Source organism: Mauremys mutica, chromosome 21, assembly GCF_020497125.1.
Source record: "Mauremys mutica isolate MM-2020 ecotype Southern chromosome 21, ASM2049712v1, whole genome shotgun sequence".
NCBI classification, from domain to species: domain Eukaryota; kingdom Metazoa; phylum Chordata; order Testudines; family Geoemydidae; genus Mauremys; species Mauremys mutica.
In genome coordinates this window covers 7,734,992-7,756,599 of record NC_059092.1, presented here as the reverse complement: position 1 = coordinate 7,756,599, position 21,608 = coordinate 7,734,992, and the positions used below count along the sequence as shown (strand labels likewise).

Genomic DNA, 21,608 nt, shown 5'->3' with positions numbered 1-21,608 from the left:
AGAGAGACGAGGTTTTATTATCCTTTCCTGACTCGCCTGGAGATTGCTCGCAGCAATATCCCCCAAGGTAGACAACACTTACAAGGTGACTATGTCTGCATTGGCTGCCTGGACTGCAATGCTGAGGGGGTCTTGGCCGTCCTCGTCCACTGCGTGCTGGTTGGCGCCTCGCTTTAGGAACAAGCAGACCTGGCTGAAAACGGGAAACGAAGACGTCAGAGCAGAAATAGAGGTTCCTGGGCCGAGGTCCGAACCACAAGAGCGGCACTGTGGGGCTAGCCTGCTCTCCTGACAGAGGAGGAGCTCGCGCCCGGGCCAGTGCACAGGAGCAAAGGGCGTCAGGGCGGCGGCCCATGTGGGTCTCTGCATGAGTGACAGTGAGTGAATGGGAGACCCAAACCCCACTGCCCACTCAGCTGGCTCTAGTGGCCAGTGACACCAGATCATATGCAGTATGGCCGTCATGCCCCGTGCTGGCCCTCGGCACAGGGGTGAATTTCACCCCAAAGGGACGTGTGTCCTCAGAAGCAGGGGTGATCACACTTTTTGCCTAACTTCAAACCCACCCAATCACTGTATGACCGAACCGAACGTTCAACTCGAACTTTAACATTAGACGATTCGTCCAGGACAAGCTCATAGAGCGCTCGGGGGAGCTGGGAAATGGGAGCAGAGAAGGGGGAAAAGGACAATCCACAGGTGAAAAAGAGAGTTGAGACTGGAGAGAATTTGGGGCAGGGACTGTCTCTGTTTGTACAGCACCTAGCACAACTGGGATCCATGCCTAGGGCTCCTACACGAACAATAATAATAATAAATTCACAGAGCAGCTATGGCTCAAGAGCAGAAAGAGGAGAAAGAAACAGTCTAATACAAATAAATCTATGCTGGGCCTGGCTCTCCTTTCATTTATACTGGTGTAAATCAGAAGTAACTCCACTTAAGTCAATGGAGAGACACAGATCAGAGTCTGACCTAGAGCATATAGGGCTCCATTTATGCCAGCCTAGCTTTATACAGGGGAATTGGGTCCTTCTATCCTCAACACACCAAACAGGTTGTTGTCCAGTAGCTAGAAAAACGTGTGATTTTCCAATAATTGATTCACCACAACCCAGCCCCACCAGCCCACCGGGGCTCTTTGGTCGACCCAACCCGTGGGCTCAGGAGTGTGTTTGGAGAGTGAGTGAGGGACTTACCCAGTGTGTCCCAGGTACGTGGCATGGTGCAGAGGAGCCCGGCCCCGGATATCTCTTTGGTTAACATCTGCTCCGTTCTGGAGTAAGAATTCGCAGGCTATCAAGGAGCCCTGTTTAGAAGAGGGAGAGAGAAGTTTTGTTGGGTCCTGTTGCGCTGCTGGATTGCTGAGAAAAGCCCAGGCTGCTCTGGGGAAGCGTTAATCCCATCCCGGGGCTGCCTCACCAATGTCAGGCATATCAAGAAAGGGAAAACCCCAGAATAATCCATTACAATTGGATAGACACACAAGAATCAGCTCCAGAAGGGTCTCCCTTCTTGTCTAATCAGGCCAGACTCCCTGAATCCTAATCTCATCCCTTCCCCAAGAAGGAAAAGCTTCATTTCAGAGGGGGAGTTTCTAATTAGAGACAGCCAGCACTGGGGTTGGTACCAGGTGACGTGCACACGGGTGATGTGCAGGCCTCCCTCTGCCAACGCACCTTGATCTGGACTTCTGCACCCCCTGCTATCCCAGTGCTGGCCCTCACCTGCCACTCTGCCAATGCACCTCAGTCCTGGGCTGCAGCACCCGCTTTGATTCCAGTCCCAGCACTAGCCGCTTTGCAGTGTGAACAAACAGCCTCTAATGCCACCAAACTAGGCACTTGGCATCTGAGACTGATTTAAACATAGGACTCTAGGGCATTAACCAGCTGTATTATCAGCTTTGCTCAACCATCCCCCCAGGGTCTGCGTAGTCAGTGCTGCCAGTCCTACCTACCCCCATCACAGCTTGAATCAGAGGAGTTTTGTTTTCATCTTCATCGTTCACCCAGTTGACCTCGGCGCCATGTGCCAGAGCCTCTGCCATGACAGGCAAGTTCCTGGCCTGTGCTGCCTTGTAAATCAGCAGGCCGGGGTGCAGCTCCCGCAGGTCCTCCAGGTCCGAGGCCTCCTGCTCTATCTCCGCCTCGCCGCTGGACTCCTCTGACACTTCGCACTCTGGCGGGGGGCAGGGAGGGGACGGAGAGAGAGGAGGGATGAGCCAGCGGCACAGACACCATGTCGAGCTTTGCCAAGGGGCTCCCACTTCCCCATTTCTTATGCTCCCTCCTGGCCTTAGTGCCATGTTTATGGATGGGGCTCATGCCCCAAGTGCACTGGGTGAAGGGATGAGCTCTTTCTCTCCTGGGGACCCCTGGCAGGAATGGAGCAACTGCCCCCACCAGGGAAGAACCTGGGCAAGGCGTGGGCAACTCTTTGGAGAACCTCCGGGAGGACTAGGGGGTGACATCTTCCCTCTCTAGAGAGCCCGGGCGTAAAGGGTGGGAACTGCTCCTGGCTCTGGGGCTCGGGGCACGACACACAGGGGCTACTCCCCTTGGCCACGCTGTGGGGAGATTACCGCCCCCCTGGAGAGCTGATGGCCCCTCAGGGATTGTTATGGAGGTGCGCTGCTTGGCGAACCCATTCGCGCGAGTGTCCCCACCCCAACGTTCTGGTCGGGCGTCCCTTAGCACGATGCAGTGCGGCGTGCGCCGACGAGGCGACGCTGAGGCCTGTCGGCCGTGGTGCCGGGCCTGCTGCGTCACTGCCGCCGGCTGCCTGTCACACTCACCTTCCTCTGTGACGCTGTCCACCACCGAGCCGAACACCAGGACGTCGGTGCTTCCGTCCGTGCTGCCGCCCAGCCCGCTGTCGCTACTCAGACCTGCGGGGCCAACAGAAGACAAACCAAGATCGTTTTACTATGAGGGCAAAGCGCAAAGCCTGCTCGTGGTGTAGCAGGGCGCCCATCTCCCCGGGCTGCCCGGCGTTCGCGGAACGCGCCAGCCTTCTCCGCTGCATCTCCTCCAGGCACGAGCGGGCCGGGAGGCCGTGAGGTGAATGGCAGGCAAGGAGCAGCAGCAGAGAGCGCTTTACAGCAGGACATGCGGTGTCAGAAGCCAATAATGACAATGCTCTGCTTTTACCCTTAGCTGCCCCAGCTCCGCCCTCCTGAGTGCTTTCCCGCCACCCTGCAGGAGTCACCGCTGCCTGCGGTGGGTTCACTGGCCAGCTCCCCGGGCCGTTCATTTATATCGTGCTTCACATCTGCCAGGAGCCGCCCCTCCGCTAATGAACCCCTGGGGCTGCTAAATATCCCAGGGTGGGCAAACACGTCACAGAAACTGAGGTGCAACGAGATGAAGCGACTTGACCAAGGACACACAGCACCTCCATGGCAGAGCCTTTTTGCACCCTGACCCCACTTCTGTGACGGTGGCAGCTGAGAAAATGCCAAGGGGGCAACCACCGTGGCCGGGAAGAAAGGTCTCCAAAGGGATGCTGCCCCCACCAGGGTGGGACTGAGCAAACCTTGGCATGTTGCACTTGTTCTGTAGCGCACTGCACCCTGTCAGGAACGCACACCGGGCTCTAGCCAAATTTCATTATCATACCATTACAATGATTCAATATTACAATGAATGGTTTCTGCTTGGTGCTTCGCTGGAGGTGGGGGTCTGAACTGGCACCCCTGGCTGGTCAGAGAGAGGGGAATCTACCTCTGCACAAGCTGTACATCCCCCTCCAGCGCTGGGAGGAAGAGCAGCAGCAGGGGCTGGAACTGAGGAGCAGGTCCCCGAGAAGGACTCTCCTCTTCCCCATCCACACCTCCGAACTCATCATGATCCCTGCAAGGCTCCCTTCACCCTCCAAACCCCATACCCCTGCACTCGCCCCTTACTGGCTCCGGGCATGTGTGTGCCCGTGGTAAAGAAGAATCGCCTCCCCGAGTTTGTAATGAAACTCGCTGCTCAGGGGCCTAACCCAGCTGGCAGGGGCACTGCTGCAGCCCCCGAAGGGTCACATCCAGTCAGCTGGACCCTCCCCACTGAGCCAAGCCCAATCCTTTGTGTTTAGACAGGATTCAACCAGACAGTCTCCAACACTTTGCCCCTTACACACAGCCCCCAAAACAATATCCAGAGAACCCCGCAAGGACCATGGCTAATGTACGAAGGAGACACCAGCTAGCGTGGGATGCCAGGGCAGAGCAAGGCGCTCGACTTTTAAGGAGGAGAATCCCTGTCTTGGAGCGCACTGAAGTCTATGTCTGTAGTGCTTACATAATGACTGGTTTCAGAGGAGCAGCCGTGTTCGTCTGGATCCGCAAAAAAAACAGGAGGACTTGTGGCACCTTAGAGACTAACACATTTATTTGAGCGTAAGCTTTTGTGGGCTACAGCCCACTTCATCAGATGCATAGAATGGAACATAGAGTAAGAAGATATTTATACATACAGAGAACATGAAAAGGTGGAAGTAGTCATACCAACTGTAACAGGCTAATTAATTAAGATGAGCTATTGTCAGCAGGAGAAAAAAAACTTTTGTAGTGATAATCAAGATGGCCCATTTTAGACAGTTGACAAGAAGGTGTGAGGATACTTAACATGGGGAAATAGATTCAATATGTGTAATGACCCAGCCACTCCCAGTCTCTGTTCAAACCCAAGTTAATGGTATCTAGTTTGCATATTAATTCCAGCTCAGCAGTTTCTCGTTGGAGTCTGTTTTTGAAGCTTTTCTGTTGCAAAATTGCCACCTTTAAGTCTGCTCCTGAGTGACCAGAGAGGTTGAAATGTTCTCCTACTGTTTTGAATGTTATGATTCCTGATGTCAGATTTGCTGATAATAGCTCATCTTAATTAATTAGCCTCTTACAGTTGGTATTGCTACTTCCACCATTGCATGTTCTCTGTATGTATATATATCTTCTTACTGTATGTTCCATTCTATGCATCCGATGAAGTGGGCTGTAGCCCACGAAAGCTTATGCTCAAATAAATGTGTTAGTCTGTAAGGTGCCACAAGTATTCCTGCTCTTTTTACGTTTGTAGTAAGCGCTCTCCTTCCCTCCTGGAAAGGGTAGAACCTTCCGCTTCAGTTCCCACTGGAGTTACAGCTGCAGCCAAACCAAAGGAGAATCCTTCCAGCAACAGAGGAACCCGCCAGACTGGATCAGATCTGAGGCCCATCTAATCCAGCGGCCAGCACCAGACACATCAGAGAGAGGTGTAAAACAGATGTGGGATAATCTGCCCCTCACATTAGATCTCATCCTCATTGCAAATAATCCCTGAAATATGAGGTTTAATATCCCGTCCAAAAATGTGTTGTCATTAATTATAACTCAGGATATTCTTGATAGCCACAAAAATGTCCCATCCCTTTGTGAATCGACAGCAGAATGGGATGGTCCTGTGGAGATATGGGCCCAAACCAAAATCTCCAGGGCTTGGATATACCTGAATTTAGGATCCAGCTCCAAATCAAGGTGCAAACTGGGCAACTTGGGCCCATCGTGACTTCCAATGATAGGAGTCAGTTACTTCCACCGAGTTAACCCACAACCTCTCACTTCAGGATTTGGTGGTTGGAACAACTGTTTAAAGATGCAAACAGGACACAGAAACATCTCAGTGATGTCCTTCTGCTGGCTTGGCTTCCCTTTAAATGCAACTGCCTAAGCAATTTTTCATTCTGAATAAAGAATTGGCCAGTTTAAAAGCAGGCTTCTGATCTTGCAATTCCCTTTCAATAGAAAATTATACTAAGACTTGGCAGTGTGACCAATACAAAACAATTGCAAGAAAAATCAAGAGAAAAATCAACCACCGTTAATTTATAAATGAAGTCATTTTGTGTTAGACATTTTGTTCCAGCTGTTAACCTATTACATCAGTGTGAAACCAATGATGTAAGTGGAATCACTCCAAACTTACACTGGGGTAACAGAACAGAATCTGGTCCAAATCTGTAGACATCAGGCACTTTATTCTTTGTCAGTGCTCTTGATATGCCACTGGGGAATTAGTAATAAATCACTTTTAAGAGTGACTCATATATTTTTCATGGAGCGATGAACAATGTTGTCAAGCGTTTCTGTTTAGTAGGCACAGCAGAGGAGTAAGGTTTGATTTCATACTTGTTTAACATAAAAAACAAGTATTTACAGGGGTGACTGACTGACTGTCAATCCACTTTCACTTTCTTGTACACTAATGGTGGAAGGCTGTAAGAGCTGCTAAGCGCCTCCCACAGGGCACTTTGCACCTTGCAGGATCGAGTCCCAAGTCCTTTTCCTCTATAAAAAATGACGTCCTCACGAAAGTGATGGTGTAATAGCATCATCCAGAGCCAGGTACGACAAGGGCAAGATCTTGCCGTGACACACACAAAAACATTCCAGTGCTGGTGCTTCTCTGAGCACAGGGTGCCAGTTAGGTTGAATAGTGCTGCATGGCAGATTTGTTATAGGGTCAATGCACCCTTAGACACAAGATCGAGAACATCAAAGTCATTTCACTTGTGACCTTGAAGCAAGATTTGAGTCCTAGTTGCCCAAAGGCCTGTGAACTCCTGGGCCATAATTACAGCAGGGAGGGTAATTCTTAGCATATCATTTATTTGGTGAATTTTGCTTCTTTTCCTTTTTTTTTCCAAACTGTCCATGAATAGGCCCCACGTTTCTCAAATTTCTTCATTATTCAAAATAATTTCTTGAAAAATGTCAGTAACTAATCCTTGGTCCCTGGATGGCTTTGGATTAGTTCCCTGCAGGTAATGGATATCCAAAAGGCAAGCTGTTTTGATTGGATTAGGCCCCAGAGGCTGTTTCTGTCCCTTTACTGGATGAGTGCAACTCTTTGGATCAGGTCTCCAGTGTAAGAATTAAAATGTCACCTTGTATGAATGTTCTGCAATGTCTCATTTTCAATGTGCTGCTTTGACAAATGTTCCTGCCAGCAAACTCCTCGCCGTGTTTTGTAGAAAGCGAACGCAAAAGAGAAGCGAATGCAGCCAACCTAGGCTAGTTTGTTCAAAATGTGAACCAATATTTGAGGAAAACTGTTTACAGTTTTCGTCAGCTCTGGCCAATAAAGGCCCCGGTTCTGCAGTCGGATACACACCTGTGCCCGTGTGCAATCTCTTTGGCTTCAGCAGGATTCTGGATATGTGTAGGGGCAGAGGTCTGCCTCCATAGATATGAGTGGGGGATTAGGACCCTGGGGTGGACTTCGTTCTCAATAACATCAGTGCAAATAAAGAGCAACTCCAATGAGGACAATGGAATTACTCCAGATTTACCCCAAGGGAGTGAGCGGCCTATGGCATGTCCGCAGAATCTGCCAAAGCACTCAGCACTAACCTGACTCAGCTCCCACGGAAATCAGTGGTAAAACTCTCATCACCTTCAACGGGAGCAATGTCAGGACAAGGCTGAGTGCTTTGGAAGAGTCCAGCGCTAACCATGCTGGTAAAAGGATCGTTTCAGTTTAGCTGAAAATTCTGAATCCAGGAGCTCCCTGAAAAGTAGCTTTTCCTGCTAGTTGCTCTGGCATCTTTAAAGCCCAGATTCAGCAAAGCACTAAAGCATGTGCTTAACTGATGTCAGCGAGACTTAACGTGTACTTTAAATCAAGCGTGTGCTTTGCTGAACCAGAGCCTAAAAAACTTCACCTTTTTGCCTTAGTAGCATGTCTACCTATCTATCTCTGATCTTCCTAAGGTACCTATCACAGTGATATCTGCGTTCCAGTGATGTGATTGTGAAAAATACATCTAAGTTTTGGTTGGAACAAGTCATAACTTTGGGGCTCTTTTGCTGCTAGCTGCTATGGTGTCACCTTACCTCCGTCCAGGAGGAACGGCATACCGCTCCCACCGGGACCAATGCCACTCCAGGGGCCAGCTGCCAGCGGGTGCTGCATAGAGATGTGGCTGGCACCTAAGAGGAAGGTGGACGGAATGTGAGGGGAGTTAATCGTCACAAACACAAAAAAAAAAAGTTAGCAGTAAGACTTGCTAAAAAATAAAAAAGAGAAACAGCTGGTGAAATGCACAGGTTGGGGGTAAAGAGCGCGCAAAAAATCCCATTCACCAAAAAACAAACGCCTGGGATTGACTGGAAAGAGATAAAAAAAAAACCAGCCAGTGGAATAACAAGGGCAGTGGGTCGGGGTTTGTGCAAGTAACTCCCCATCACTCTCTTGAAACATTTCCCCCAGTGTGTGTGTGTGATTTGGTCACTTCTCCGGTGAGACAGATACCTTGCCGTTGGTCGGGTGCAATGCACATGCCCTAGAAGAGGTGGGAGGCAAAGACGTGCCAAGAGGAGAGCTGTGTTATTTGTACTTACTGCGGGGTCCTGAGCCGGCGCCGGTGTCAAAGTACGAGAAGAGGGAGTCCAGCTCGTCAGGACAGAAGAGAGAGTCCCGCCGGAATTTCCTCTCCAGAGTGGCAGCTGTTTGCAAGGAGGGATTTTTAAATATGGTGGAGGTAAAAAAACAATCCCATGGTCACATTTGTACAATCTGAGCCTGCACGTCGAGTGTGCTTCAGAAGTGTGCAAATCTATACAGATAACAAACAGGGAGCATGGAAGAGGTGGTAAAATCGCCACCATCCCATGACATTTTGGGCAGTTGGTAACCCGAGGACTGTCTTCTGGGCCAGCTGAGTAAACGCAATAAAGGAGGCTTTAACCTAATGAATGAACAGAAAGTTGTGGTATAAAGGAAGCAGAATAAGGGACCCACTGGTCACCTCAGTGCAATGGTCTCATCCTCTACTATTAAGAAGGTTTGTTAGGAAGATACAGCTTGTTAGGAAATTCCACGGGTAACCCGTGCAAAGGACACGCTTGTGCAGTAGTATTAGGTCTTATAGCCTCTGCAGCCTGCAGCCACTAGCGGGAGACAGGAGCATAGACACTTTATCAGACCCAATATACCAGGGGTCCCCAACGTGGTGCATCTAAATGCGCCCGCGTCCTGGCCGGCAGTCAAGCATCCGCCGAAGTGCTGCCGAATTTCGGCGGCGACGCTTCTGGATGATGCCGCTTGCTGCCGACAAGCGACATCATCCAGAAGTGTCGCCGCCGAATTTCGGCGGCATTTCGGCAGATGCTCGACCGCCACCACAGTCCTTCGTCTGGCGCCCACCAGACGAAAAGGTCGCGGACCACTGCAATATACCTACAGTAGAGGAATAAATCTGTTAGTCTTTAAGGTGCCACCGAACTCCTTGTTGTTTTTACAGTAGAGGATGGTGTTGTGCGTGCGTGCACACACACACACGCACACACACACACACACAGGTGGGGGTGGAAAGACAGCTGTAGCACAGTACATAGGAAAGAAAGGAGGGCAATGGGTTCCCACCTGATGAGATCGGGGCCGGCGATGCATTTCCTGCCTCATGCCGGTACTTCCTACGAGCCGTAGGTGCTTTTGTGGTGCTGTTGTGCCGCTGGCATTTCTTCACGCTCCAGCGCCGGGGCTTCCTCTCGTTCTCCGCCAGGGCCTCCCCAGTAGGCAACTTCTTGAGGAACTTCTTCTCCACATACTTGACCTTGATCCAGGCTTCCTTGTCTTGCCTGAGGGCAGTGCAGGAAAAGGCATTTACTGTGCCACAGGTGGCTCAATTAAACCCACCAACGAGAGAGCCTGGCAACTGCAGGCTCTTCTCACACCGCGACGCTCCGAACCCTGAGAGCACGTGGGGAGGGGCTGGTCTCCCATGGTGCTGGGACAGTTCATGCCCCTGACGCTCAGGCCAGTGAAAAATGTATCACCAGGCTTGTTCCCTAGGGTGGGGCACAGCAGGGATGCTGCTAAGCTCGGGTGATCAGGGCAGAGCATCCTGGGCCTGGTTCCCCAGTGCCCTGGACCTTGTGCAGCGGATTTTACACCCACTTTGTAAATGACTACGGGAGAGGTGAGGCCAGGAAGAACCAGGCACAAAGAGTCAGGATACCGGGGTTCTGTTGCTAGCTCTGCCACTGACTCATTCTATGGCCTTGGGCATGTCACTAAAGGCAGACTCCTCCAACCTAGGGGACGAAAGTCAGGCTTCTAAACAAATGGCCTGGTTTTCAGAGACGCTGAGCAGCTGCAGCTCCTAGGCTGGAGGACATGCTCTGGAGCGGCAGTGCTCTGAAAGGGGCTGAAGGCAGAGGCCAGGGCATGGCTGGGCCAACGGGAGTGCCTTCAAGGAGGGAGCAAAAGCTGAGGGGGATGGGAGAACAGGATCTGTCATAAAGACCTAAAAATAGTCCCTATTTCCAAGAAGCAAAACTAACAGGCGGTGAGAAGGGATCAGAGCCGCTCATTTTCTGGGGCAGTCAGCCGCAGGCCATGCTGTGTAGCTGGCCAGGGTAGGGCGAAGCTGATCTCCCTTTCCATTTGCTACAACACTTCCATACAGATCTACTGACCCCCTGCTGGCCTGCACCTCAAAGACAGATCTGGGGGGAGTCATCCCCAAAGCGGACTGAGGGCTCTGACTTACCTGGAGCTCCCCGCAGTGGGCTTCTTAAGTCCCAACGCTTCGCACTGTGCCTCGTAAATCTGGTTCATGGTGCTGTTCCCCAGCTCGCACATTAGCTGCGATACACCAAGTGAGGGACAAAGCAGTCAGGAGAGCAGCCGCCTTCCGGCTCCCCCTCAGCACCCCACCAGGGACTCCCTCCCCACTTCCTCGGCCCGAAAACCAGAACTCACTTTCAGTAACTCTGGCTCCCAGGAATCCAGCGTGAGAGAGCGGACTTTGGAACAGTGAACGCCCAGACTCCTAGAGAACCAAAGGGGAGACAGAGACGGGTTATAGGCTGCAAAACAGACTCTATACAACAAAGCAGAACGGCGAGCGGATCACAGGGTGAATGAGGGCAAACCCAGGTCTTAAGTATGCAGCAAAAGGAATCGATTTAGAGACGGAGAGAATTCCACACACACAGAACTGCCCCCTCTCCTGGAGAGGTTCCCAGTGAATTCTTCAAACGAAAGAGGCACCCGGTTGAGTTATTTGGCACTGAATTCTTTTTATTTTTATTCTCCTTACTTACAGTCCGTCCTAGGAAACCTGGAATGGAACCAGGTTTCGTTACTTGACCCTTGCATTCCACTACGGCACGTGAGTGCAGGCTTGTTATTGTAGGGTTGTTTGTGAGAGCTGGGTTGCACAACGCACACATGGTTTGTGATCACAGAGGATGCTAATAATACTACTAATAATTTACACGTGTAGAGCACCTTTCCCCCATGGCTCTCAAAGCACTTTACAAAAGTGTGCAGGGATTATTCCCATTTTAGAGATGTAGACAGTAAGGCACGGACAGGGTAAGTGACTTCCCCAGGGTCACAGAGTACATCAGTAGCAGTTGGGAATAGAGTCTAGCTCGCCTGACTCCCAGTTTTAACCGCTAAGTTCTTCAGACATTCCAGGACAGGGGAGCTGGCAGTAGAGATCATCACAGCGTCTATAACTGCTGAAGGTTTTATTAGTTCGTGTCTCTAAAATGCTCTGTAGATGAAATATGGTAAGTATTTTTACCACAGCCAAGAGATTACATTTCTGGCTATGTGGTAGTAGGCCATGTGCTGGATCCTCTCTCTCTATATATAGGGTGACCAGATGTCCCATTTTTAAAGGGACAGTCCCATTTTGGGGGACTTTTTCTTATATAGGCGCCTATAAACCCTCCCCCCACACCCGATCCCATTTTTTCACAGTTACTATCTGGTTGCCCTGTCTATAGATATCAATGCTGCATATGCTGTAGATAGAAAATAATACGTGTGTGGGTATAGAGCAGTACATGGTACCTGTAGAGTGAGTGTATCACACACCCACCCACCCTGTTCTGTGTCCCTCACTCTTTCTCTCTCCCTCCCTCACACACACACTCAGGAGTGTTCTATGACCTTTGAACCTGACCGTATACACAGCACAGACCAGCTCCAACCAGGGATCCCTCAGCGGCAGGCAGGCAAAGTGCCCAGGCCCTCAGGCTGGGCAAGCGGCACACGCCCACGCACGGTACCTGTGGATCCCAGAGCACTCGATGCACAGCAGAATGCCCAGGTTGATACTGGCCCATCGGGGATCCGCCTGGCCGCAGTCACAGCACTGGTCGTTTCCAGGGATGCTCTGGACCCTCTGCAGGATGCTCTCCCCCTTCATGCTCCGCTCCCGGGAGTCAGTGGCGGAGTCGATGCTGCTGGTGGAAGGGGAGGCGGTTCGGTCCAGTCTCTGCAGAGAGAGAAGGGGAGTCACCGTGTGCTCTGCCGGCGGACAGATGGTGGGGAGCTCTGTGTGGTGCGGGCAGAGAGGCAGGCTGATGGGTTAGGATTTGCTCTGCCATTTCAGGGAGACATTATAGAATGATACTGGGAAGCACTGGGGATGAGGGGGGGCATTAAAATCCCAGTGTGGGCTTTTTATGTGACCGTCACAGGTGAAAAAAGTCAGCTAGACCAACCTGAGCTCGTGTCAGCCACGGGAAGGGAGGGTTGAGGATACCCCGATCTGTTCACTCCCTTTGAATCGGAGTTTGGGGATGTGAATGAAGGGAAGCATGAATCTTCCACCTGTGCTAGTGACTTCTGTCACTAGATGGTGCTACACAGCACTCCCCTCTCTTCCCCCCATTAAGACACATCAAGGCTGGCAGCACACAAATGATTGCATGTAGGGTGAGCAGATGAGAAGAAAACATCGGGACACATGCGGGGGTCGCCGGCGGAGTGCGAAATATCGAGACAAATTGCAAACATCGGTCGGGATGTGGGACAAACGCCTAAATATCGGGACAGTCCCGATTTTATCGGGACGTCTGGTCACCCTAACTGCGTGGGGTGCAACAGACTGCTGCCTTGTGTTTGTCTCATCTTACCAGAGAGTGAACTTCCCTCAGTGTGCCCCGGGGGAGTACATCCTGCTCTGCAGGGACTCTCTGGAGGACAGGAGGAAGGTGGGGGCTTCAGGACTGCACTCCATCATGCTCCCCCCCACACACACACTGCTTTGTAAGCTTGCCTTTCATTTGCTAAACTACAGTTGCCTTTGGGCCGGTGCTGTCATCATTTGCACACCCGGTGCATGCTAGCAAGAGCCCATGCCTCGCGAGCCTGTCCCTGCCCCCGGACTCACTTCGATGTAGTAGCTGTCTGGGCTCTCTCTGTAAGCGGAGGCAATGCTGGCCTGAACCGCTTGGATCCAGGCCTGGCGCAGCTTCTCCGAGTCGGCCTGCAGCATGCAGCTCCTGGGCAGGGGAGAGGCATAAGAGACACTGGTTGGAATGAGAAAAAGGGCTTGGGGTGTGGGACCTGGGAAGCCAGAACACGGCGAGGTGCCTGAGTTTATGACCAGCCTCACAGCCTAGCTTCACCAAGGGTGACAGCGGTATGGTTTGGAGATGCATGGTAAGGACATGAAGTTACCAGGTGTGGCTTGGGGCAAAATTAACCTCAGAGAAGCCCTCGCTCCTCACCCCGCCCCAGTTCATTAAAGCAGCCCTGCTTTCGCCCCACCACCCCCAGATACATAAAGGGTGGGTGGAAAACAGGAACGTGACCATTCCTCTCCTCAGTGTGTGCCTCTGTTTTCCTCACACCAGCTGTCCACTGCCTATAGTGCTGCTCTCATTAGGTTTCAGAGTAAACAGCTGAATGAATCCCCCTCTCCAGCCCCAGCACAGCAGTGAGTCTCAAGTGCTCCTCGCATCCCTGGGCAACCTGAGCAATGCCCCCCCTCCTAGGGTTCAGCCCGCCCATTAAGGGGTGACAGCACCACAGCCTCCTGATAGGATGCTCACAGCTGGGGGAAAATGCATTATGGATGCTGCCAACCACACACACATCTCGGCCTCCCCTCACCACACACTTGCAACCCTCCCCTCACAAGTTCCCTCCCTCATCATCCCCCTACTCCCTCCCCGACGCACCACTTGCTCCCTCTTCCTCCTCCTCCTCCACCCACACAGAAAATCCCTCCTTTCCTCCCAAGACACGCATACACACTCACCCATTTCCTCCCTCCTGGCACCCCCCCCCACTTATACACTCCTTCCCCTCACACACCTGCTCCCTCCACTCTGATCCTTTTAATGCCACCAGCAGCAGGCTGCTTCTTGGGGAGCCATGCTGGTGACTCAGCACTTTGCGAGGAAAAGGGCCAGGCAGGCCCAGACCCTTATACATTCCCTTCATGCATTATTCAGCCGCTTTGGCAGCTCCCCATCCTGACAGGCTGTCTCCAAACACCGCTCAGCGTCTGGTTGAAAAAAATCACCCGCTGATAGGACTGCAGCTCTGAGTTCAGGCAAGGAAGTGCCCAGGTCAGAATCTACTTGCTGGGTGTCTTACAAGCCCATACAGAGTCACAGCATTGCATTCTGCAGCTTAGAAGAGCCGCAAAACTTACTTGCTAGGTGAGACGACCTCAAAGCAAAATCTTCTCTCTATGTCTTCGCAAGGTTTGACGGTACAGAGCCGCAGGTCTTCCACCACCACCGTGAGGACATCCTGAAAGAAGAAGAGGGGGTGACTTTACACTCCTCTCTTTACACGTCCTATTCAGACCTTCCACAGATCTCTTCCCCTCTTCACCAGTTCCCTTGTCCAGAGCGCTCATTCACCTGAGTGAACCTCAGAAGGCTCAGCACTTTTGCTGACCCAGCCAACCTTCTTTGGTCTGCAACACTGGGCGGGCAAATCTCATGAAGATTCTCTCGTGAAGTCTCTGGTGCTTCCAGCTTATGGCCAGGCTGGAAATACTTTGAGCACCCCCTATCTCATGGTATTTTAGCACATGCCAAACCAGCAGAAACCCCAAAGAGCAGGGACCTGATAACTAACAGGAGGAACAAGCTTTTCAAAACTCAGCTACAATTTGTCTTGAGTTGTGGACAAAGGGTCTTGTGTGGGGGAGAGGAAGGAAATTGTGTGTATGTGTGTATGTTGGTGGGGAGATCACTGTGTATCCAAGCCAGAGTGCCCATCCCTGGAGCTCATTCCCTACCAAATCCAGGAGAACACAATCAACACGACTGGTGATTGATCTGCAGTAGGTGTCAGGCGACCACGGACTATCATGCTGATCAATGTTGTCTCATTGTTTCCTAGTACTTCCCCTGTCTGTCTGTCTGAATCCATTTGTTGCCTCCTGTCTTATACTGAGATTGCAAACTCTTTGGAGCAAAGGCCATCTTTGTGTTGTGTGTGTGTACAGTGCCTAGCACTATGGTCCATGACTGGGGCTCCAGGTGCTACAGTTATACAAATTAATATCAGTAATACCACAGCCTGGGAGTTACCAGCTCACACAGACCTTGCCATTGTGCTGGATTTCAGTGTACAACTGTTCTGTCTCCTGCCCCTTTTCCTCTCAGACAGACAACGGCGTAACCAAGCCCACTTTCTGAGCCCTGCCGATTGAGCAGACTCCCTCCTGATGGGAACAGAGATTGCCCCATGGAGCACCCACAATCCAAACGTGGCATTTCAAACCCGAGCAGGGACGGAGTTACTCAGCACATCACCTCTCCATTATTCTGTCGGGCAGCAAGACTGGGGTCATTATAAACACCAGCCGCTGTCCTTTGGTTGTCAGAGCAGCTTGGGTTCTGAGTGTAATATTATCTGATAGGAAATTTCAGACCAGGTTTGCTGTCAGATCTTCATCTGATCCAATTCTCCTTTCCCCCATGGTGCCCGAGTCCCCAGAACAGCAGGACATCAGACAAGCTGGCTAATCTGCTAATGTCATCTGAGATATGCTCACTGACCTTTAGCTTCTTCTGGTAGACCAGCTGGCTGTTCTGTATGGAGAACCACCTCCTGAGGAGAGAGAGGAAAGAAAGAGGCATCAGAGCAGGTGAACAGTGCCAAAGCTAGGGGGCGGGGGGAGATGCAACCTCCTTTTCCCTGCAGAACAGGACATCTCCTCTGCACTTACAACATGTGCCATTGATTTTAGGGACTGTGGGAAATACCGGTGTGGGAATAAGACTTATCTTCCTTCTGAGACTAAAGAAGGGCTTTGCAATGTTAATGGATTATTGTATTTGGCATCGAGACACTGGGGTGACGAGTGTCCTTGATACTTCTATAGAAACATTGACATGCGGGAAGAAAGAGAGAAAGATGGGGGAGGGATAACATCAGAGTTGTACACTTTCTTTCTTAAGTAGGCCAGACCTCTTATCCCCCACTTGGGAGTTTGGGGGGGTGGGGAGAAGCCTGGCTGAGAGGAATGGGGATGACAGGGCCGCCTTGGGGAGAAGGCGCAGGCCAGGGAGCAGAGGGGAGGGCAAATCAGGACCACAGTGGACCCATTTGGTGCTACAGGCAGAGGATGCTCTGTGATGCCTGAGCCCTAACCCCAACCTTTAACCCCTAACCCTAAGATCACTGGCTTTCCCCTGTATCCACAGTGACTCTGCTCCCCAGCCACAGGCATCTGTGAGGTCACTGCCTCAACCATGTATCCAGAGCGACTTTGCTCGCCAGCCACTGTCCTATGTGAGAGCCCTGCCCCACCCCTGTATCTAGAGCCTTTTGAATCCTAACAATTCGATTCGTGAAAATCAGGCCTGTCTGGTTTTCTGACTTTCACCAAAATCCGAAGGGGCGTGTGAGGCCTATCCATCCACCCCCACTCCACAGTTCTCCTATAGAATGTATCACCATAGCATTGAAGAGCACTTTACAGCTGGAGAAACGACGGCACACACATACCCAGATTAACTGCTATGCCCAAGGCCACGAAGAGTCAGTGTCAGAGTTGGGATTATAACCCGGGTGTTCTCGCGTCATTCCTGTGATTTAGCCACAAAGAGCCTCTTTTGTCACGGGGGAGCTGAGGGAATTGACAGCAATCCATATTGTTACATCCCATGGAAGCTGTGTTGAAATATCTGGGCGCCCACCGGGGTGAGGGAAGAGCTCAAAGGCCTTGAATCTGGATGTTTTGGCTGGCGTGAGAATAAATCAAACTCTCTCATTGTTTTGGGTCGCTGGTGTTTAATATGAACTATATGGGCCCGATTTTCAAAGGAGCCTCCTAAATTGTGTCTACAAAACGTGTGGCCCTTCTGTTTGAGCAAACAAAAATCCCGCATTTCTTGCAAACCCTCTGCATAATGTTTCTAGGGTTACTCGTTAAGTAGGGGCACTCGAGTCAGTCTGAAACTCCTACAGGGTTTGGATAGCTTTGGGGAAGAAGCCATGATGCAGCTATGCTATAGGCAGTGGATTATTTAAATAATCTACCACACGCTTGACACGCAAAGGAATTCGGTTCCCTGGGAAAATGAGGCAAGAGAGGATTCTATTTTCAGCTCCGTGCTTGAGACATTGCTCAGAGATAAAAGGTGTCGATTGTAAAGGACTTGATGCGTCTGCCAGAAAACAGAGCAACGCAGGAGACTTGAGGCCATTCTGCCTGCTTGAAAGCCCTTTTTGATCAGCTCCTGAGTGTGTTTGGAGCTGCAGCACTTTGAGCTCCACCTGATGACAGCCATTCTCTCTGGCAGTGGCAACGACATATTCTCAAGCAGCTTTGCTGTCACATGAAGCCAACGGGAAAGCTCCCTTCCCAGCTGGTTGATCCTGGATTATGCTCCTCACAGCTCTGTATCTCCTCCTGTTTGCTTTCTTAGCTGGGGCATTAGCATCTGGGAATGTGCTGGACTATGGTGCTGGATCTCATTCTGACCTCAGAGGTCTTCTTCATCCAGTATCCTTCTGTGTATGTTTACAACAGGGACTTCCTCCCAGGGCCCTTAAAATCACCATAGTATCTTCCCACCCACGGTGAGGAGGATACGGATGACTGTGAATAGTTGAGCTGTGGGGGGATATGGATGGCTGTGAATAGCTGGGCTGTGGGGGGATACGGATGACTGTGAATAGTTGGGCTGTGGGTGGATATGGATGGCCGTGAATAGTTGGGCTGGGGGAGATATGTACAGCTGTGAATAGCTGGGCGGTGGGGGGATACGGATGACTGTGAATAGTTGGGCTGTGGGTAGATATGGATGGCTGTGAATAGCTGGGTTGTGGGAGGATATGGATGGCTGTGAATAGTTGGGCAGTGGGGGGATACGGATGACTGTGAATAGTTGGGCTGTGGGTGGATATGGATGGCTGTGAATAGTTGGGCTGTGGGTGGATATGGATGGCTGTGAATAGCTGGGCTGTGGGGGGATATGGACAGCTGTGAATAGTTGGGCTGTGGGGGATATGTACAGCTGTGAATAGCTGGGGTGGGGGGGATACGAACGGCTGTGAATAGCTGGGCTGTGGGCGGATATGGATGATTGTGAATAGCTGAGCTGTATGGGGGTATGTACAGCTGTGAATCGCTGGGCTGTATGGGGATATGTACAGCTGTGAATAGCTGCCTTGAGGGGAATGGGGTACCTTGCTCAGAACTCCCATGGATAGTCAGCAGGGGTGAGATGGGGACTCACTTATCCTGCAGTGTAGGAGCTCATCATTTATCTGACACATACTGGAATGGTGTGGTGGCCTTTTGCATCAGGCAGCCTGGCTCTGCTGAGCGAAAGACTGAGAATGAAGGCAAAGTTCTGCATTGGAAATACTGTGGGGAAAACCGTAAATGGTTTATAAATTCAGCTCAGAGGGAGTGCCCTGTAGTTCACAGGTTAGCAAGCACCATATCCAAATCTCTGTAGCATGGGGCTGAAAATCTCACAAGAACAGCTGTTCTCTTCAGAATCTGGCACTTTGGCTTCTGGTGCCTCAGGAAACCTTGAAGTGCCGAGAATGCACTTGAGTGCCATGCAGATGGCAAGCACTGGGGCTAAGAACATCAGACAAACCAGACAGGTGACCTCTAGGTATTATACCATTGCATTGCCAGGTGAGAGGGAAAACATGAGTGGGTCAAGGGGGCATTGACCTCATGTATAATAACAGAATCCGATGGTTTGAATTCTGCTTTGAGCTGCACCAGCGTAAATCCGGCCCATTGACTATCACAAGGATTCCTAGACACACACAAATATTGATTGAGGAGAGAACCTGAAACCCGCTTCGCTTGCAATTCGCCTGAGTCCGTGGGAGCTGGGGAGCCCCCTGAGCTGTGCAGGAGGCATTTATTTAACTGCATCCCAATGACCCGTCATCTGAAATATTTATAAGTGACCGAGAGAAGGGGCAGTGCCCAGAGGAGCCAGATCCTGACATTTCCAGGCTCCCACCTCCCAGGGAGATTGGATACTAGCAGCTCTTGAAAGCCGGGCTTGTCCTGCAGTGTTAGATGTTTCTCTTGATAGTTACAAGCATCCAGCTTTCCTGGGGCAAGGCTCCAGCTGCTTTGTGTCCTTTGCTCCCTGCATGAAGCCTGGTGGTTGTCTTAAGATGGAAGGTTTTCGCTGTCACATTTGCTGGCATTTACCAAGAGGCGGCAAACTGCAGGCAGGCTGACTGCACTGGTTCACCTTTTAGGACTTTACCAGTTCTTAGCAAAGAAAGAACTAGGCTAATCCCAATGCAGGTAAGGTCTCCCCCTGTACTATTTCCATGGTGACCTTGGGCCCTGATGGACCAGACTGCAGGTAGCTGGTAAAATAAAGAAGTGATAACAAAAGAAAGACTCACTGCCTTTCAGTGGGAGAGCTGAATGGTCCCACAAACATTTTCAGGGCCAGGAGAAGCCAGTTTATTTTGCAGACAATCTTCACTACCTATAAAATACATAACATCCAGCTCCTTTCACTGAGCCTAAACGTTTCTGTTTAGAACATGCCAGCATCACAGGACCCTTCTTATATTAAGTGACTTCACAAGTTCAGCACACAAAGAGTTAAGTGATGCTGTGCTGACAGACAACTCTGCATCAACCCAACATCACTTCTCTGTGTGGGCCTGGAGCTGATGAAGCCACTTAAGCAAAGGATAACACCTGCTGAGTTGTCGCAAAGTTTGCGCAGCGTTACCAGGCTGGAGATGCATTCGGAGCCCTCATCCAGTTATCAGTCGGGAAACACGTTACTTACCGATTCCATGTTTTGAAAGCATTGCTTGCTCTCTTGAAGAGGTACCCTTCCATCACCACGCCATTGGGGGCATCGACATTAAATTCCACCTTGGAGTCATCGTAGGAGAAGTCCTGCAAGTGGAAACATGTTGAGAAAACACATCAGGGGATGCTGGTGCTGCTCGGTAAAAGCAGCCAGATAAATGGGAAACTGTGATGCCAAACAGCACATCAGTGTTAGGACCATAAGGATAGCCAACCGGGAAACATGTGAACACGTGTAAGAAGGTTCTGTGGCTGCAGGGGTTATTTAAAGCAACCTTTCCCTCAGTGGAGGCCTATGCTCCAATCCTTGATCAGGTTGCAAGAGAAAATAAGTTTGCTGGTCTCAATCTGTGTTCAGTGGAGGCTGGTTTGCATCTTGAGAGTACTTCCTTTTTTGGAAGTAATCCTCATGATGGCCAGACTCTGGGCCAGAGGTTTAAGGTGCAGAGGGTGCAGTCAGGGCTCAGGTGTGGTGGCAGAGCAGAGTGGCGTTCCAGGACTGGCATAGCTGAGGTGATACTCATCAGGCTGGAGGAATACCGGCAGATCCGGGACAGGTGATAGGACCGTAATAGCAGAAAGTGCTGGAGCTCAGGAGTGGGGTGCATGGGTGGAGCTGGGTTAAGAATTAGCACTGGAATAGCTGAGGTGGTGCAGGACAGATGTCGAAGCAGATCTCTGCCCATGAGAAACTTGCTCTATCTGATTGCATTTAGTGCTCCCTGTCTCTCACTGTCATGGCTAGTCACATTCTTCTCCACAATTTTTGGGTTTGTCTTATTGTCTGAGAAAGTGTTCACAAATTCAGTTAGTTCAAGTATTTCCACCCTAATGTTTTGTGTGTGTGTGTGTTTTTGTGGGACTAAAATCAGAGGGATTGTTCACTGCAGTGTCAAATTACTCCAGTTTCCTGGCTTAGAGTTTTATCAGTCAGGTTTAGGCAAAATAAGATCTTTTTTTAAGACAGTTTTAAGTCATTATTTTTTTTATTAAAAGTTGACCCACAAACCACTGCCTCCTGCTGGGCATATTTTCACACAGCACCCCTGAAAAACAATGCCAGCAGAATCCTCTCACTCACATTGCTGCAATTAATTGGTCTCACTCCAGTATCCTTAGCTGTTTCTATTGTTAGGTGTTAGTAATGGCATGCAGTTAACCACTGCTCCTCCTCCAATGGCTACCCTAGCAGCTAAGAAGAGTAAGTGTGGGTGGCTTGGTATCTTGATGGTTGAAAATGTCCAACCTCGAGTGCAATCTGCAATTGGCAATGAACAGACAGTGAAGTGCTGTTCAGAAGTTATTCTGTGTAACTGGGAATTGCCTGCCCTGGATGAGCCCATAATCAAACCAAACATGAGCCCATTCACCAGGTAGCTGGGGACAGGGTCAATGGATGTTGTTTCTAGGAAGGAGGAAGGAAATCACCAATCCCATTTCCAGTTAGTGCATTCCACACACCAGCCCTTATTTACTATTCACCTGGCAAACAGAGTACCAGTCACATCTTTACCTATCTATCACCCTGATAGCTGACTTCCTGAGTT

General features: G+C 50.6%; 1 protein-coding gene across 7 annotated transcripts in view; it reads right to left on the bottom strand.

The window, feature by feature from the left end:
* Nucleotides 1–21,608, bottom strand: part of ACAP3 (ArfGAP with coiled-coil, ankyrin repeat and PH domains 3) — a 160,770-nt gene that overhangs the window by 14,669 nt on the left and 124,493 nt on the right. For 4 of the 7 annotated variants that reach the window (XM_044996165.1, XM_044996166.1, XM_044996172.1 and 1 more), the window contains exons 11-24: nucleotides 20,036–20,148; nucleotides 15,797–15,848; nucleotides 14,434–14,534; nucleotides 13,162–13,273; nucleotides 12,053–12,261; nucleotides 10,731–10,800; nucleotides 10,519–10,613; nucleotides 9,390–9,604; nucleotides 8,366–8,470; nucleotides 7,859–7,954; nucleotides 2,798–2,890; nucleotides 1,961–2,181; nucleotides 1,200–1,309; nucleotides 83–193 (exon numbers count right to left, since the gene is read on the bottom strand). In XM_044996165.1, the coding sequence (XP_044852100.1) occupies nucleotides 83–193; nucleotides 1,200–1,309; nucleotides 1,961–2,181; nucleotides 2,798–2,890; nucleotides 7,859–7,954; nucleotides 8,366–8,470; nucleotides 9,390–9,604; nucleotides 10,519–10,613; nucleotides 10,731–10,800; nucleotides 12,053–12,261; nucleotides 13,162–13,273; nucleotides 14,434–14,534; nucleotides 15,797–15,848; nucleotides 20,036–20,148 (1,703 nt within the window). Of the gene's footprint in view, nucleotides 1–82; nucleotides 194–1,199; nucleotides 1,310–1,960; nucleotides 2,182–2,797; nucleotides 2,900–7,858; nucleotides 7,955–8,365; nucleotides 8,471–9,389; nucleotides 9,605–10,518; nucleotides 10,614–10,730; nucleotides 10,801–12,052; nucleotides 12,262–13,161; nucleotides 13,274–14,433; nucleotides 14,535–15,796; nucleotides 15,849–20,035; nucleotides 20,149–21,608 lie in introns of all 7 variants that reach the window. The other 3 variants (XM_044996169.1, XM_044996171.1, XM_044996168.1) reach the window with 2 other exon arrangements.